The 15,092-nt window shown below is 44.6% G+C and overlaps 1 protein-coding gene across 3 annotated transcripts in view; it reads right to left on the reverse strand.

Moving 5' to 3' along the window:
* Nucleotides 1-5,725: 5,725 nt before the first annotated feature.
* Nucleotides 5,726-15,092, reverse strand: part of NT5C1B (5'-nucleotidase, cytosolic IB) — a 44,188-nt gene continuing 34,821 nt past the window's right edge. For all 3 annotated transcript variants that reach the window (XM_072644920.1, XM_072644847.1, XM_072644768.1), the window contains 2 exons: nucleotides 12,017-12,207; nucleotides 5,726-6,096 (listed from right to left, as the gene is read on the reverse strand). In XM_072644920.1, the coding sequence (XP_072501021.1) occupies nucleotides 5,743-6,096; nucleotides 12,017-12,207 (545 nt within the window). In that variant the 3' untranslated portion in view covers nucleotides 5,726-5,742. The remainder of the gene's footprint in view (nucleotides 6,097-12,016; nucleotides 12,208-15,092) is intronic.

Genomic DNA, 15,092 nt, shown 5'->3' on the forward strand with positions numbered 1-15,092 from the left:
ATCAAGGATGACAGTGTGTACATACATACATGCAAAATAAGTAAAAGGTAAATGGGGGAGGGGGAGGAAGGGTTCAGGAAAGACTTCGGGAGGAGATGTCACCTCAGAAGAGTTCTCAGAGAAACAAGCAGTACTGAGAGGTAGAAGGGGGCTGGGCTTGTATACGCTGCTCATCCATCCTCTCTTTTTCTGTTTGTTCTTGTTTGTTTGTAGGGTTGTAACTTTTCCCATGAGGACTACGTTAGCTGGCTCCCAAAATTTCGGTATGTCGTTTCATCGTTGTCCTTTTCCTTCACGATTATTAATTATTCCTATGACTTATTCTTTTAACCACTCATTGCTTAGGAATTCACTGTTGTCTCTGTTTAGGTCTCTGCCTTTTAATTGCCTTTCAGTTTTAATTACGATTCTCATTGCATTATGGTCTGTGGAGCACGCGTTTAGTATGCTTGCATTTTTATATTGGTTTGTGGTTTCTCCTTACCTTAGTACAAAGAGAGTTTTACAATAGTTTTGTGCCATGCTAAGAAATATGTGTATTTAAATGTACATTTAGGAGATGCCATAATTCTTTTAGTATAGTTTCTGTAGCAATTTTTTTCAATTCTGTGTTTTCTTTTTTGCTTTCCTTTCTGTTGGACTTGCCCAAAGCTGAGAGATGGACACTGAAATCTGCCATCATGGCACTGCAGTCAGTGTCTTCACCTAATTCAGGTAGTTTATGAGTTCCTAAGACCTTTGGTACAACTGAGCTTGATATAGAGAGTAGTCTGTTGTCGGGGTTCCTTTCAGTATAATGTAGTTTCCTTGTTTATCCTTTTTACGTTTGGAATGTTTGTTTTCTTACTTTTTCTAATGCCATCCCAGGATTGCATCTCCTACTGTTGGGGATTTCCTTTTTCCTGCCCTTCCCTCACTTTTATTTTGTTCATGCCTGCTTTTTTTTTAATGTCTTTCTTATAAGGAACAGATCATGAGCTTTTGTTTTCTTATTCCATCTACCACTCTTTTTCATTTCTTTGGATTGCTTAATTGCACTTTTAAAATCATAAGAGTTTTCTATTTTCTTCCTTTTGTCTTTTGTATTTTTTCTTTCCAACTTAGGATTTATTCTCCTTTTCCTCTGTAAATACAGCATTGAATTTTTATTTTTGCTTCATCTTTTTAAGGTTGTCCCTGTCCTCACAGGGACATTGCCTTTCAGACCCTGCTTCCTTCTCAGTTTTTATCTTTTTCCATAGTTTTGGAGTTTTGTTCTTTTTTCTCTCTTGCTTTTATCTAATTATTTAATTCTTCTCTCTTTTTTTCCTTTTAGGTAAGCAGCCAACTTTCCTTTCTGACCTCTCACTTGTTTTTGGTTGTTAGTTTTAACAATTTCATTTTATGGGCTTATTTCTAAAATAGCTTATTCCCCTCATTTTCATCATTTTTCATTCTTCCTTTCTATTCTAGACTTTCATTCGTGGCCCTTCCAACTCTTTAGGCCCTTTTTAGTTCCTGTATTTTCAGCTGTTATCCTCTCCCTCTCCTTCCCCCACCTTTGTTGTAGCTTTCTCTAAGAAACACAGAGTCCTGCAGGTCACAGAAAGCATGTTAACCCCTGAGAGGGATTTTCCTATATCCTTCGTGCTGAAGTTCTTTATTGACCTTCACTCCCTCCATGGCCATGGTTCTTTCTTTCGGGTCATGTTTATCTCAAAATCTCCCTCATCCTTCCAGGAGCTTGGATGATTTCCTCCTCTCTTGAGCCAGAGTGAGCGCTCTGTCTGTCTGAGCACTGAATCCCTGAGGATCACCCCATGGCAAGGTCCTCACCTTCCCCAGAGCAGCTTGCCCTTGGTTCTGTCTCTCACCATCCCAACAAGACTCTCCCCTTTGCCTTCACCTGCCTCTCCTTGCTCAGGGAACTTCTGCAAGGGGTCATCCTTGTCTGTGGCAGATGCCCCTGCAGGACAAGGGTCAAGTCCCTGATCTTCCAGCATTGCTTCTCCTGCTCCTTGGGGTGGCCTGTTCCTGGCCCTTCATGGTAGTCCTGCTGAACTTTGGTTGTTTGGTGGTTGGATGGACGAGTCTCCCTTTGGGTCAAGCTTTCCATGTGTCTGTATTCATCACACACATCGTTTCTTACAGCACCATCATATTCCCTCACATTGATGGACTACACTTGGTTTAGCCAGGCCTCTGTTTGGCATTGAAAGATGTCTTCCCAGAATTTCCTATTCTGCTTCTTCATGCTCTCAACATTCTAGGCATACTGCAGTGATTTGCCATTTCCTTAATTTTACAGATAAGGAAACTGAGGCAAATAGGGTGAAGTGACTTGCCCAGGGTCACTCAGCTAGTAAGTAGAATCTGAGACCAGATTTGAGCTCAAGAAGAGGAATCTTTCTGACTCCAGGTCTGTCATCCTACCCCTATACTCCTTAGTTGCCCCTTGAATCTCCAACTCTCTGCTCAGTAAATCCACTTGAGTGACAAATAGCCATCTTTTTACATGCCTTCTGAGCCCAGTCCTTGCCAAAACTTCTCTACGTGTGCTGAGTAGTTGTTCATTCATTCAGTAAACAAACATGTATTAACCATTTATATGTTGAAAGCCAGTGCTAAGAGTTGGGGAAGGTCACAAGAGTCTCTACTCTCAAGGAGCTCTCATTCTAATGGGGCAGGCCTGCAAGATATAAGCAGGGTAAATGAGGCAGTCTCACAAGAAAGGTACCTGTGGAGGGGGAGGGCGACCAGAAAGGCCCCTTCCACATGATTATGGGCCTTCAAGTATCCACTCGAATCCCGCCTTGTGCCAAGGGAGCTGGACTCCCCCTCCAGGTTCCTTGGCCTTGATGGCTGAGATCTTGCCTTATCTTGCTGGGACTCAGGTCCATGTGCCCCTTCCCTGGCTGCTGTGTCTCCTCCTCCCTGCCCTTTGCATATGACTCCCTAAGGGCAGGGGATGCCTTGGTTGCTTGTGGTTGTATCCCCAGGGATATACATTGTGTGTCTGCAGGTCTTTCTGTGTCTCTAGCCAGGTCCAGGATAGATGCCATTCTCTTTACCCCAAACCTCCTCCTTCCCATGAATTCCCTCTTCTTGCCTCAGGTACCACTGTCCCCGTCACTTTCGCCTCCGAAGATTCCTTGCCCTGGCCTCATTGAGCTCAGTCTTCTTTCCCCCTGATACTGCCTCTCCCAGGCTCCCTTTTCTAGTTCAGGTCATGGTCACCTTTCACCTGGACATCTGCTGTGGGCTCCACTATCATCCGTCCCAGTCTGCTGAGCCCATCCGTCCCCTGGTCCCTGTCCACTGCATCTTCTTTCTTTTTGCAGGTTGAATGAGTCAGTCAGTACACATTTATTAAGTACCTACTGTGTACCCAGCCCTGAGCTGAGCTGGAGATGCAAAGAAAAGTAAAAGGTAGTCCCTGCTCTTGAGAAGCTTACAGGTTAAAGGGAGACTCAGGCTGCCCCTTTACAGCAGGGAGCTAGAGTTTGATGCAGGGGTGAGGCAATGGCCTTAGCTCCATTCAGTCCCCTCTTCCACTCCTTTGTGAAGTTTATATCAGACACGCAGTTGAGAAGTACAGTCAGCTCTCGGTCAGAGTCTTCACATGGAAAAGTTCTCACATTCAGGCCAAGGTTTGGCCCTCTGTCTTCATTTAAATGTGTAGTAGTAGTAGTGGAGGTAGTGGTGGTGGTGGTAGAAATGGTAGTAGTAGTAGCAGTAGTAGTAGTAGTAGTAGAAATGGTAGTTGTAGTAGAGGTTTAACAAGCAGAGGGGACTTCATTGATTGTGACAGTCATGTTGAAAGCTGACTGAGACTCAGGAGAGTGTCCAGGGGTCACTGTGTGCATGTGCCTTCATGCACTATGTGTGCTGTGTTTGTGTGGGGTCTTGGCCTGGTACCTTCCCATTGTCTGGGGATCCATTTTTCATGGCTGGATGAGCTTGTGATGACCAGGCCTTCCTGGCTCAGGCTGAGGCTACATCTCTGATCCAGCAGCTGCTGGAGACTTGGGGTTGAATGGAGTGTCCAGTGATAACAACAAGGTGGCAAGCCCCTTCATGCTACTGTACTTTCTTGGTTCCTTTCCCCTCCTCTATTTTCTCCATCCCTGGGTCCTAAGGGTTTTCTTGTACAGAGCCCGGGATCCTCTGATTTCTTTGACATCTGCCTTTCTGTGCTCCAGGGTCCACAATCAGCTGTGTATTTGAACAGGCCACAGGGTCTCCAGGGGCCCCAATCCTGCTTCAAAGACAGGGTCTTCTTAGGCCCAGAATCTGGTTCAGGTTTGTAGCCAGTTACTCTCATCAGTACCATTTCTATTTAGAAAGGGATTTATGAGGAGGTAAATGCAGAGACAGATCATAGCCTGTCTCTGCCTTTTCCCAGGCTTTCTCCCATCCCTAGAATGCTCCCCTGCCTCACTTCCTTCTTCCAGAATCTTCAGCTTCCTTCACTCTCAGCTCAATAGCCACGTACCTACTTATGGCTGTATGTTGGACTATACCCCTCCTCAGATTATTAGACTGTGAATTCCTTTGGTGCAGCAATACCACTGCTAGGCCTGTACCCAACGAGATCAAAGGTAAAGAAGACCCGTCTATGCAAAAGTATCTATAGCGGCTTTACCTGTAGAAATTGTTATTTGTCCTTCTTTTTTGAAGAGGATCAGTGTTGTCATGGGATGCTAACTTGCTTGGGCATTGAATTGAAGGGAGGCAGGTGTATTCAAAGGGCCAGCCTCACTCTCTTCCAGAGTCAGGACAAAAGTCAGGATGATGACTGGCAGTGGCCTGGGATGCAGTGGATGACCTTGGTGTTTTCTATGTCTGACCAAGCTCCAAGCGAGTCATTGTGCCTGCTTCAGCATCTTCACGGCCACTCTGCCCATTCTCCTGGGGGAAGTTTTCACTCCTGGGTATGAAGGGTCATCTGAGCCTGTCATTCACGTTCCTGTCTGATCTCTTCGAAACCTGCCTAATGGTAGACATGCTGTTTATAACATTATCATAGATTTTCATTGGTTACGAAAGTGTTATGTGGGTAAGTAGATTCTATTTAACAGCAGCATAGGAAGCTATTCAAACAGAGCTAAATAGTCCAACCAAAGATATGATGCATGAGTATGTGATCCAAATGGAAGCATCATGATGACTTTTCTAAAAGACTGGGTCCTCGTATTCTTTACCCAAGAGGTAAAATACCATGTACTACATTCACCACATTCTCTCTCTCTCTCTCTCTCTCTCTCTCTCTCTCTCTCTCTCTCTCTCTCTCTCCTTTCTTTCTGTCTTTGTCTCTCTACCTCTCTTCCGTTCTTCTGTCTCTGTCTCTCTCTTCCTCTTCTCTATCCTCACTCTGTCTGTCTGTCTCTCTCCCTCTCCTCTCTCTACCCCCTTTCTCTCTCTTTCTTCCTTTCTCTCTATCTCTGCCTCTGTCTCCCTTTCCTCTGTCTCTGTCTCTCTGTTTATCTCTGTCTCTCCCTGTCCTCTCTCTCTTTCTGTATGCGTCTCTCTTCCTCTCCTCCCTCTCTTTCTCTGCCTCTCCCTCTCTGTCTCTCTCTCTTCTATCCTCTTTCTTTCTCTCTCTCTTCCCCCTATCTCTATTACTTTCTCCCTTCCCCCCACTCCTTTCTCCCCTCCCTCCTCTCTCTTCTATCCTCACCCTCTCTTCCCACTTTCTTCCCTCTGACAGTGACTGAACTCATCAAGAACAAGTGAGGAGGCAGTGTGAGTACCATTCCGTTTTTATTTGTTCTCCACCTCCTGACTTAGGCTGCCTCTGCGAGGGCTGGAGAAGGGCACGCTGGCTACAATGGTGTCAAACTTCTGTAGTTCCTTGATGTGGAACATGTCGTCATCAAAGAAGATGTGGGGCCGTATTTTGACCAAGATGGGCCCTTTGGGGGCGCCAGCCAGGAAGAGTGCTTCATCAATCTCTAGGCCCCAGGCGCGGAGCGTCTTGAGCACGCGGGCTCCAGAGCTGGCGGCGCTCCTGGCTGTGATGAGGTAGGTCCTGATGGGGCAGAGCAGCCGCTCATCTTTGGCATAGAATTTCTTTTGCAGCCTACCTAAGTCTTCTAGGAATTGCTTCAAGGGACCCTGAGAATGGAACAGACAGCAATGATGAAAGAAATAGAAGTCCTAGGCACCATACACAGATGTCAAACCAGGTTTTTGTTCATGGCTTACATACACAGGGCTCACAGTGCTGTGTGGAGTGGCCTGCTGAATCTCTCTCTGCCTCAGTTTCTCCATATCTCCTCCCTCGAATGGTAATGAGAAAAAGGATAAATCAGGGACTCAGAACCACTAGGCCTTGTGGACATTGGGCTCCAGGTCCCATAGTTCCCTTTGTGATTCCTTCCCTCCCACTGGTGATGTATAGACCCCAGAGCCTGGCTTTCCACACCCTCTCCCTTCTGGCTCTAATCTTGCCTCCTCTTCACAGAATCTGAGTTCTAGGTACATGAACTCCTCTCTATCTCTCCATCCTTTCCTTTTCTCTCCTTTCTCTGGGATTGTGCTCATCCTGAGCCTTCATTTCTGAAATAAACCTCCCCTCGAGGGCTTTTGTGCCAAAAACCTCAAGCAACATCCAGCCTGGCCTAGTGAGTGAGGCCCCATCCAGGGGCCTGTAATACAGAAGACAAAAGCCCTTGGATGAGCACATCCAGTTGGATGATCAGACCACCCAGGGAATAAGAAATGCTCTCTTGGTGCTGGATTCTCTGAGTGATTTGTAATGCACAGGATCCCTTGAATAAGAAGAGTCAGAAGGCAGAAATGACTCTTGGTAGCTGGCAGCTCGCTGCTGAGGGTTGACTACACAACTCTTGGTCACCTTCCTGAGTGCAGCAGAGACATGTTGTCACCTGCGGTGAGTGTGCAGACCTCCAGACTTGTCTGGCCAGGTGACTTCATGAACTGATTCTTGGAGGCACAGATCCTACTGGGAGTACACATTGTGTAGGAAGTAGTGCCAAAGATGATAATGTGTTGGGGAGGAATGAAGACTTTCAGAGGCGTATGCTCTTGATTCAAGGCAATGGCAAATATCAGAAGATAGCGTCTGAGAATGAATCTGGGTTTTTGTGCCTGGTCTCAAACCCAAGGATGAAGACTGACTGGAGCACAAAAGCATACCCAACCAAGTCTGACAGAAATGCTTTCACAGAGAGCAGAGAGGAGGGTGGAATTTGCCTGTGTACTGTTGTGAAGTGAGAAGCCCTAGTGAGGGGCTGCCATGGAGAAAGAAAAATAATAAGAGGGTTCCTCAAATGCAGAGCAGAGAAGAAAGTAGAAAAGAGCCAGGCCTTCCCTTGTCTGAAAAGTGTTTCTACAAATGTCAACATCCTGACCCAAGGGACAAGTTGGATTGTCAAAATAGACAGCAATTTGTCTAAAAAGGATATTGGGATGTTAGGACATAGCCAGCAAGCATCCTCCTACATGTCCCTAACACTTGGCCAGAGAAAGCTTGTTGCTGAACTTGGTGATGATGGTCCACACCTCTTTTTAGAAGGAGCATGTCAAGTAAATGGATGGTGATGGTGGGAGGGGAGGGCACAGGGTACCATTCCACTTTTCAGTAGAGGTCTTTGTGTGAGGGCATACAGGAAAGAGTGGAAAATCTGGGTAAATATCAACAAGGGCAGAAAAAAAATGATAATGCTATTGGAATATGAGAGAGAGCAGTGGATCAAAAAGAAGAAATAGATGTGTCGTTCAGATAATATCACAAGCACAGTGTGGAGGTGACTGAGGGTTTCAGCTCCTCATCTGTTGGAGACACAAAGGTTGGAGAAACAGTCAGCTAATTCATTGAATGAGAGACGTAGAATAAAAAAAACTTGATAAGACAGAATATTGGGTCAAATAGAAGGTAATAGAAGATAAGGGCAAATATAAAATCTTGTCATTACTTGGAAAAAATTTGGGAGCCAGTAGCTTGCAAACCAAATATGGGTCACCAGTTCAATATGGAGGCCTAGAAAGCTCTTGTAATGACAGGATGTACAAATCTGCCCACTGAGTCCAAGATGAGAAATATATCCTGGTCAGAGCATACAAGGAGGACTGTTAAACACTGTGCATTGACTTTTTGGAAGGACAGTGACAAGATGGATTGAGTGTAGAGGAGCATGACTGGATTGGTGAATATGCCAAGGGGAGAAGATTTGTTGAAAGAAATTGGAAGGTTCCTAGAGAAGACTTAAGTTGGATAAGAGAGTTGCTGCATGAAGCCCAGAAGACATGAAAAGTAGGGCTTGAGAACTGTCTTCAAGCCTTTGAAATTCTGTCATGTGGAATAGAAACTCAGCTTGTTCTATGTTATTGGAGGGTGAGCTGAGAGAAAAGTGAAAGTCACAAAATTCTGATGTTAACATGTTTCTTCCTTTTTCTTCTTTTTAAAATTTATTTTGTTACTAACCTATACTTTTATTGTGCAGAGAGCTCCCAGTGAGGAAACTCCCTTCACAATGATTCTGAACCCCTCACTAACTGTCCAAGCCCTGTCTCCTTCTGCCTGCTCTGTTCTGGGCTCTCTTCTACTTTTCGATGGCTCCATTTGGTGGTTTGGTCAGCTCCCATAGATTCAGTGATCATCTCTGCAGATAATTCTCAAATCCATTTATCCAGGCTTAATCTTTCTCCTGACTTCTCATCTTCCATCTCCAATGGCCTGCTGGATATCTTGAGTTGGATGTCTGTTTGAGAAAGCTTGGCATAATTCCTCTTCTTCTGTTCTGATCCATCAGAACACATCTGGAGTATTATGTTCTGTTCATTTCAAAAACAAAAACAAAAGCACATCTTTGATAATCTGGAGAGTCCAGAGGAGGGTCTCCAGTACGTGTCATATGAGGACCAGTGGACATAACTGGGGGAATTTATCCTGGAGAAGAAAATTCAAGGGGGTTGGGTAGGAAGTGGGGAGATGTCTGCCATGGACAGGACCAGGAACAATAGATGGGCCTGGAAAGAGACCAGGGGATGTTTGTTGTCACAAGACAGCAAGAAAGGCTGCCAGCACAGTGAATGGACCCCCTGTGGAGTGCTCATAGGAGGATCTATAGGCAAAGTCACATGGGATGAACTGGCAGAGAGGGGGCATGACAGGGGAAGGCTTCCTAGCTATTAGAGGTGGCCAGCAGTAGAGTGGGCTGCCAACGGTGGGGAGGTTCTCCACATTGTGGATCATCAGTCAAACAGATTAAGGAGAACCACTTGTCAATTAGGTAAGAGTACAGATCCCTTTCAAGAGTGGTTTGGACAAGATGGCAGTTGTGGTCCCTTCTGACTTTAATATTCTTTCATTTTATGATTCTATGTAAGAAGGTAGAAGCAGGAAGGCCACCTCTGTTGGGATACCATAGATAAGAGTGCCTGTGAGCCTGCCATAGCACAGGAAAGTTGGGACAGATTGGTTTAGGTGGAAAGATGATACACTGCATTTGATGTTGAGTTTCAGGTGGTGGTAAGACATATTGGTATAGCAAGCTGGAAATATGGGACTGGAGTTCTTGTGAAGAGTAAGAACAGGATGGATGAATTTGGGAGGTGGTAATTAAAACCATGAAGTTGATGAGATAACAAAGACGTGGAGGGGAGAAGGAGAAAAGAGCCTAGAACAATGTTGGGGGAAGATGCCCACATTTAATGGGAAGTGGGAACTGGATGATGTTTCAGTAAAGGAGAATGAGGAGAAGTAAGTGTCATAGGTGTCAAAAGGAGTGAGAATGTCTGGGTAGAGGGGGTGATCAACAGTATGAGAAGTTATTGAAGTTAATGGGAATTGCTATTGAAACAAGACTATCCATTTTGGAATTATTATTAACCTTTGAGAGAATCAGTAACCAGATGGCAAAGGAGGGAATGGGCTGAGAAGTGAGTGGCTACTGAGGAAGTCATGACAAGAGGAGATCATCTTTTCAGGAGTTTGGCAATGAAACAAGAAGCTTGAGAGGAAGGCAGGGTCCAGTGAGAGCGTAGCCATAGTCAGTGGAGAAGGCGTCAGCAGACCAGAAGAAATGAAAGCTCAACAAAGGGCACTGGATATTCATCGAGATGCTTTCCTGGAGGTGGGGTGGGTTTGGATGGGGAGCCCAAGAAAAGGTATTATACTTGACCAGGAGAAGGACTCCCTTATCCCGAGTGTGTAGATCAGTATAGAGGATGACAGGATTTAGGTAGAGGAAGGAAAGCAAGAACTCCTGAGAAATGGACTCTGATGCCTTAGTCAGAACCTTATGAATGGGCAGGATTGAGGCTGGTGGCAGGAATGCCCGGGCCTCAGCGGTGCCTGAAGTGTTGAGCCAAAAGCCTGCCTGAGCTTGTCCTCGGTGGGTTCAGCCTCTGAGAATCTAAGGTTAACTTTTCCATCAAGATGAGGTTTTGGAACAGGCTCCTTAGACAGAAAGTGAACCTTGGTCTTTGAGAAATTCACAGTTACTTTGAAGAGGTGACCTCATGACATCACAAGACAGCAAGAAAGACTGCCAATGCAGTGGGTGGAGCCCCTGTGGAGTGCTCACAGGAGGGTCTACAGGCAAAGTCACATGGGATGAACTGGCAGAGATGGGTCAGCATCTACATCAATTGAGGGGATGTCTAATTGATAAGATCCCAGATGCAGCCAAGCAGGAGGAGTCCCATAGGAGAGCCTAAGAGTATGGGATTTAGGGGGCAGCAGCATGAACTGAAGGGAGGTAAAAAATTTATATTTTTATCTGTATTTGTATTATTTTCAACAAAATATTGACTTTCCAATATATGCCTACTTTTTCCCTTCCCAGAATGTCAGTAGAAAGGAAGGAAGGGAGAGAGAGAGAGAAAGAAAGAATGAAACTTAGCTTAGCAAAAGTGAACAAGTCATCAAGCAGTCTGACAGTATCCACATACACAGATGCTCAGACAGAGGAGGGGGCTTTGGGCTGTCTTTCCAGCTGTCCTTCCAGAAGGTCCAGCTTTGGGTTTTAGGATGACGTGCTGTTGATTTCTGTTTTGTGGCGCTGTCCTTGTTGCTGCTGCCGTGGCTGCAGGCATCGTGTATGTCGTTTTCTTGGTTCCATTTCCTTCACTTTTTGCGCATTCATGGAAGACTCCCAATGCTTCTGTGTTCTCCCCAGCCATCCTCCATTTGCACCCCATGCGCTTTATCCATTCTCTGGCAGATGGCCAGCCATTTTTCCCAGTTGTTTGCTGCTACCTTAAATATTTTGCTCTATATGGAATCTTTATTTCTATCTCTCCCTTCTTGCGGTATACATACCTAGCACTGGGATTGCTGAGTCAGAGAGGCTGGATATTTTACTCACTTTCTTTTGCTATGTCTTATTATAATTGATCATTGAAAAAATGAAAAAGGGACTGGTAAAAATAAAGTTTAAAATAAAACCGGTAATAAGTGAAATTAAGATATGGTAAAGTTAGAAATACTTTTTACAGATGATCAAAATAAATAAGCTAGGAGAAAAGTTTGGAAGCCCTTCTCTTCATGCCATGTGCAGATCCGTTGAAGGAGCTTGGTGTATTGAACCTGGAAAAGGACATCATGGGAAGGACCTGCCAAGTCTCTTCATGGGTTAAAGGCTCTCACCTGGAAGGCGGATCAGAATTGTTCTGTGTCTCTAGAGGCACCAGGAGCAAAGAGGGGGTGTTGCAAGGGGAACAATGGAGGCTAGACGTCGGATTAAACTTCCTAATATGGGCTTACCCAAGAGTCCATGGGGGCCTTTAAACAAAGGCTGACTTCTCTAGGATGTTACAGAGAGGACTCTTCAGGGTGTGTGTTGGCCTTGAAGGCCACGGAGGTTCCTTTGAAAATGCTGAAATTGTATGATTTTATCAGCATTGAAAAGGAGATTTCAGTGAGGAGCTCCAGCATGAATCATAAACGTGAACACTTGAATTAAGTCACTTTCCCTACCAGTAAAACAAAGGATTTGGCTTAGGTGATACATGGGGTCTCTTCTACCGCTAACATTCTGTGTCCCTAGGAAAGAATTGTTCACCATACCTGGGCAAGAGGCTTGTCCTTACTAAATGGTTCTTGTGGAGCAGCTTTTGGTTTTTCTTTTTCTTTCACTTTAACATGTAGGTCAAAGTCATCAGAAAAAAGGAGAGCATCCCCATCAAAGGCCACTCGGAGTTGTGTTTCTGAGAATGGCAAGTCTTTATTCCCCAAGTACATGGTGGCTGCAGCAATCCCTGGAAACACATGGCACAGCTCCGTTAGCACCATCTCGGGGACCCCATGACCTCTGCCCCTCTCCTTTGTTAAACTTTTTTTTTATTATGCAATTCATATACATAAACAATTATGGACATCCTCATATATAAAGATAACTGAAAAAGATTATACATGGAAGTATGAATTTCTATTAAAGTACCACCCATCACTTAAAAATATTTGTCAAATTCAACATGACAACAGTTTTCCTGTGCTGCCCGGAACCCTCTGCTGAATGTGTGTGGAAGTGTTTCTTTTTCAGGCTTTTCTTCTCCTTTTGCATCTTGCACAGTACATTCCCAGCTCCCCAGTGGAATAAGCATTTCATAGGAGGTTGCTATTCCTAGAAGTCTGGGCAGTTACTCACAGGAGGTGGACTTTGAGCTGAGTCTGGAAAGAAGCAGGAGAAGTAGAGAGAGACATGAAAGGAAAGACCATTCCAGGCTTGGGAGAGGGTTCTGTGTGGAAAACAGCCCATAAGCTAGTGCTGACAGAGAGGGCCAAGTGAATGGAGGGGAGTCAGGTGAAAGAAGCCAGGAAACATAGAAAGAGGACAAACTATAAAGGACTTTAAAGGACAAAGGATTTTCTGCTTTATCCTGGAGGAATTAGGGATGGGTTAAGCAGCTAGACTGGAACAAATATAGATGACAGGACCAGGTTTATATGGAGGGAGTCCTTGTTGGAGACTTTGTGACTGTAGCTATGTTGAATGATTGATGTACAAGTTATCTGGAGGAGTAAAAGATACCAAAGGCATGGAAATCCATCTCAGGGAATACTAATACAGAGAAAGTTGTCTGAGAGAATAGTAGTGACCACTGGTTTAGAAGCCCACTGCCCCATCCACACCAAATCATAATGTGTGTCATGTGTATGGAGACTGAGTTCATCACTAATGATTTCTTTCACATGCAATAATGAACACTGGCCCTAATCTTTGTGTGTCACAACAAAATAAAAGATGAAGATAGTTTAAGATTTCTTTGTGCTTATGGATTGTGAATTTTAAAAAAAAAAGGAATGAAAAGAGAAGAAGATTCATTGCTGCCTTACAGGGACTTCTCTCACTAAGTGGTCAAGATCATTCAAGATTCATTGGCAAGGGTCGTAGTAGAAGTTGCCCTGTTCAAAGGCCCTGTGATTATGAACATCAGGCAAGGCATGAGACAAAGCTGTGTACCACTGGGATAGAGTAATGATCAAGGTCAAGAGGTATTCCCTATCAGTAGTGAGTTCCTCCAGATACTCCTCTTGAGTCATGACATTTTGCTGGCAGCATTAAGCTCCAGGACATGGCACAGCCATGATGATGATCAGTGATCATTCAAACGAGTCGGTCCTGTCCATCCACACAGATAAGACCAAGTGGATGTAGACTGTTCATCACCTTGTTGTCAAGATGCATTTGGATAATCTTTCTCTATGGAGCTGGTCCTGTAATGTTTACCTGTGGGTCAGGTAAAAGATGCACAGAAAGAGGTGGAAAAGAGGAAGAGAGTGGGAGGTATCATTCCTTGGATTTAAAGACAGTTTTATTGACCTCCAAGATTCCTGTGAATATCAAAGCTCATCTTTTCAGGACCAATATTTTACTAGTGCACTGGTTTGGTAGTGTTAGCTAGAATGCTATGACCTAGAACACGAAGAACTAAAGGAGTGGTATTACACAAAGGGTGATAGAAGAGTTTAGAGTGATTCTTAGACAAGTCAATAAGCATCTATTAAGTATCATTTACTATGTGTTGGGTACTGTGTAAAACACTGAGGATACAAAGAAAGGCAAAAGCGCCCCCTGCTCTCAAGGATCTTACAATCTCATGAGGGAAACAACCTAAGAATAGCTGTGTACATACGACGTCTGTGCGGGATAAAGTTGAGATAATCCCAGAGGGAAAGCTCTAGTATTAATAGGACAAAGAAAGGCTTCTTTCAGAAGACAGGATTTTAGCTGGTATTTGAAGGAACCAGGGAAACCAGGTAGTGGGGACAAGGAAGGAGAACATTCCAAGCATGAGGGAGAGCCAGAGAAAATGCTGAGAGGTCAGAGATGGAATGTCATATGTGGAACAAGTAGTCAACAAGTCAGAGCCAACAAACATCTTTTTAGTGCTTAATACACACCAGGCATGATGCTGATCTCTGGGGGCAGAGAGAGTGCCCTTCCTGCCTTTCAGGAGCTTATATTCTAATGGAAGAAGGACAAGACTTAAAAGGAAGCTAAAAAAGTGGTAGGGGAGGAGAGAATGAAGGTAACTGGTGTGGGTGCATTAAAGAGCTCAGAGAGTTAGGAGTAAAGCCTAGAAAGGGATTAAGACATGGTTGTCCTAGGTGTCCTTAAATTGGAGGTTCTAAACCAACAAATCTGAGAGAGAGAGGCCACAGAGTGGAAAGTACTTCCATTGAGAAGTCCCGAGGTGAAGTGAAATTCCCAGGATGAAGAGCTGCTGTGAAATTGTAGAGAAAGTTTGGAATCAGGAGGGCAAACTGAAGAGGGATAAAGATTGGCTTGGGTATTCTCCTTAAAATGATTGCCTGGGGAGAATCAGCCAATCAAAGACAGAGGCCACAGCACACAATATCCTTCTCATGCGAGAAGCCCTGAGGTAGAGTAAAGAGGTTACTGTGGCCTGGTAGGGAAAGTCCAGAGCCTCAGGAGTCCTTTCAGCCTGAGAAAGAAAGGAGCAAGGAGTCTAGTTACTGAGTTTCAGAGAGTGGCAGAGGTTGTGTTTGTCCTTCAGAGAAATGATAACATGACTTGCACTTGACTTTGTTTTGAGGGGGTGGTACTGTACTGCGTAAGATGACTGGAAAAGCAGAAAGAGATCAAGCTGTGAAGGAGAGCCATGAGAGCTTATTGATT

This window comes from Notamacropus eugenii, chromosome 1, assembly GCF_028372415.1.
Source record: "Notamacropus eugenii isolate mMacEug1 chromosome 1, mMacEug1.pri_v2, whole genome shotgun sequence".
In the NCBI taxonomy this organism is placed as follows: domain Eukaryota; kingdom Metazoa; phylum Chordata; class Mammalia; order Diprotodontia; family Macropodidae; genus Notamacropus; species Notamacropus eugenii.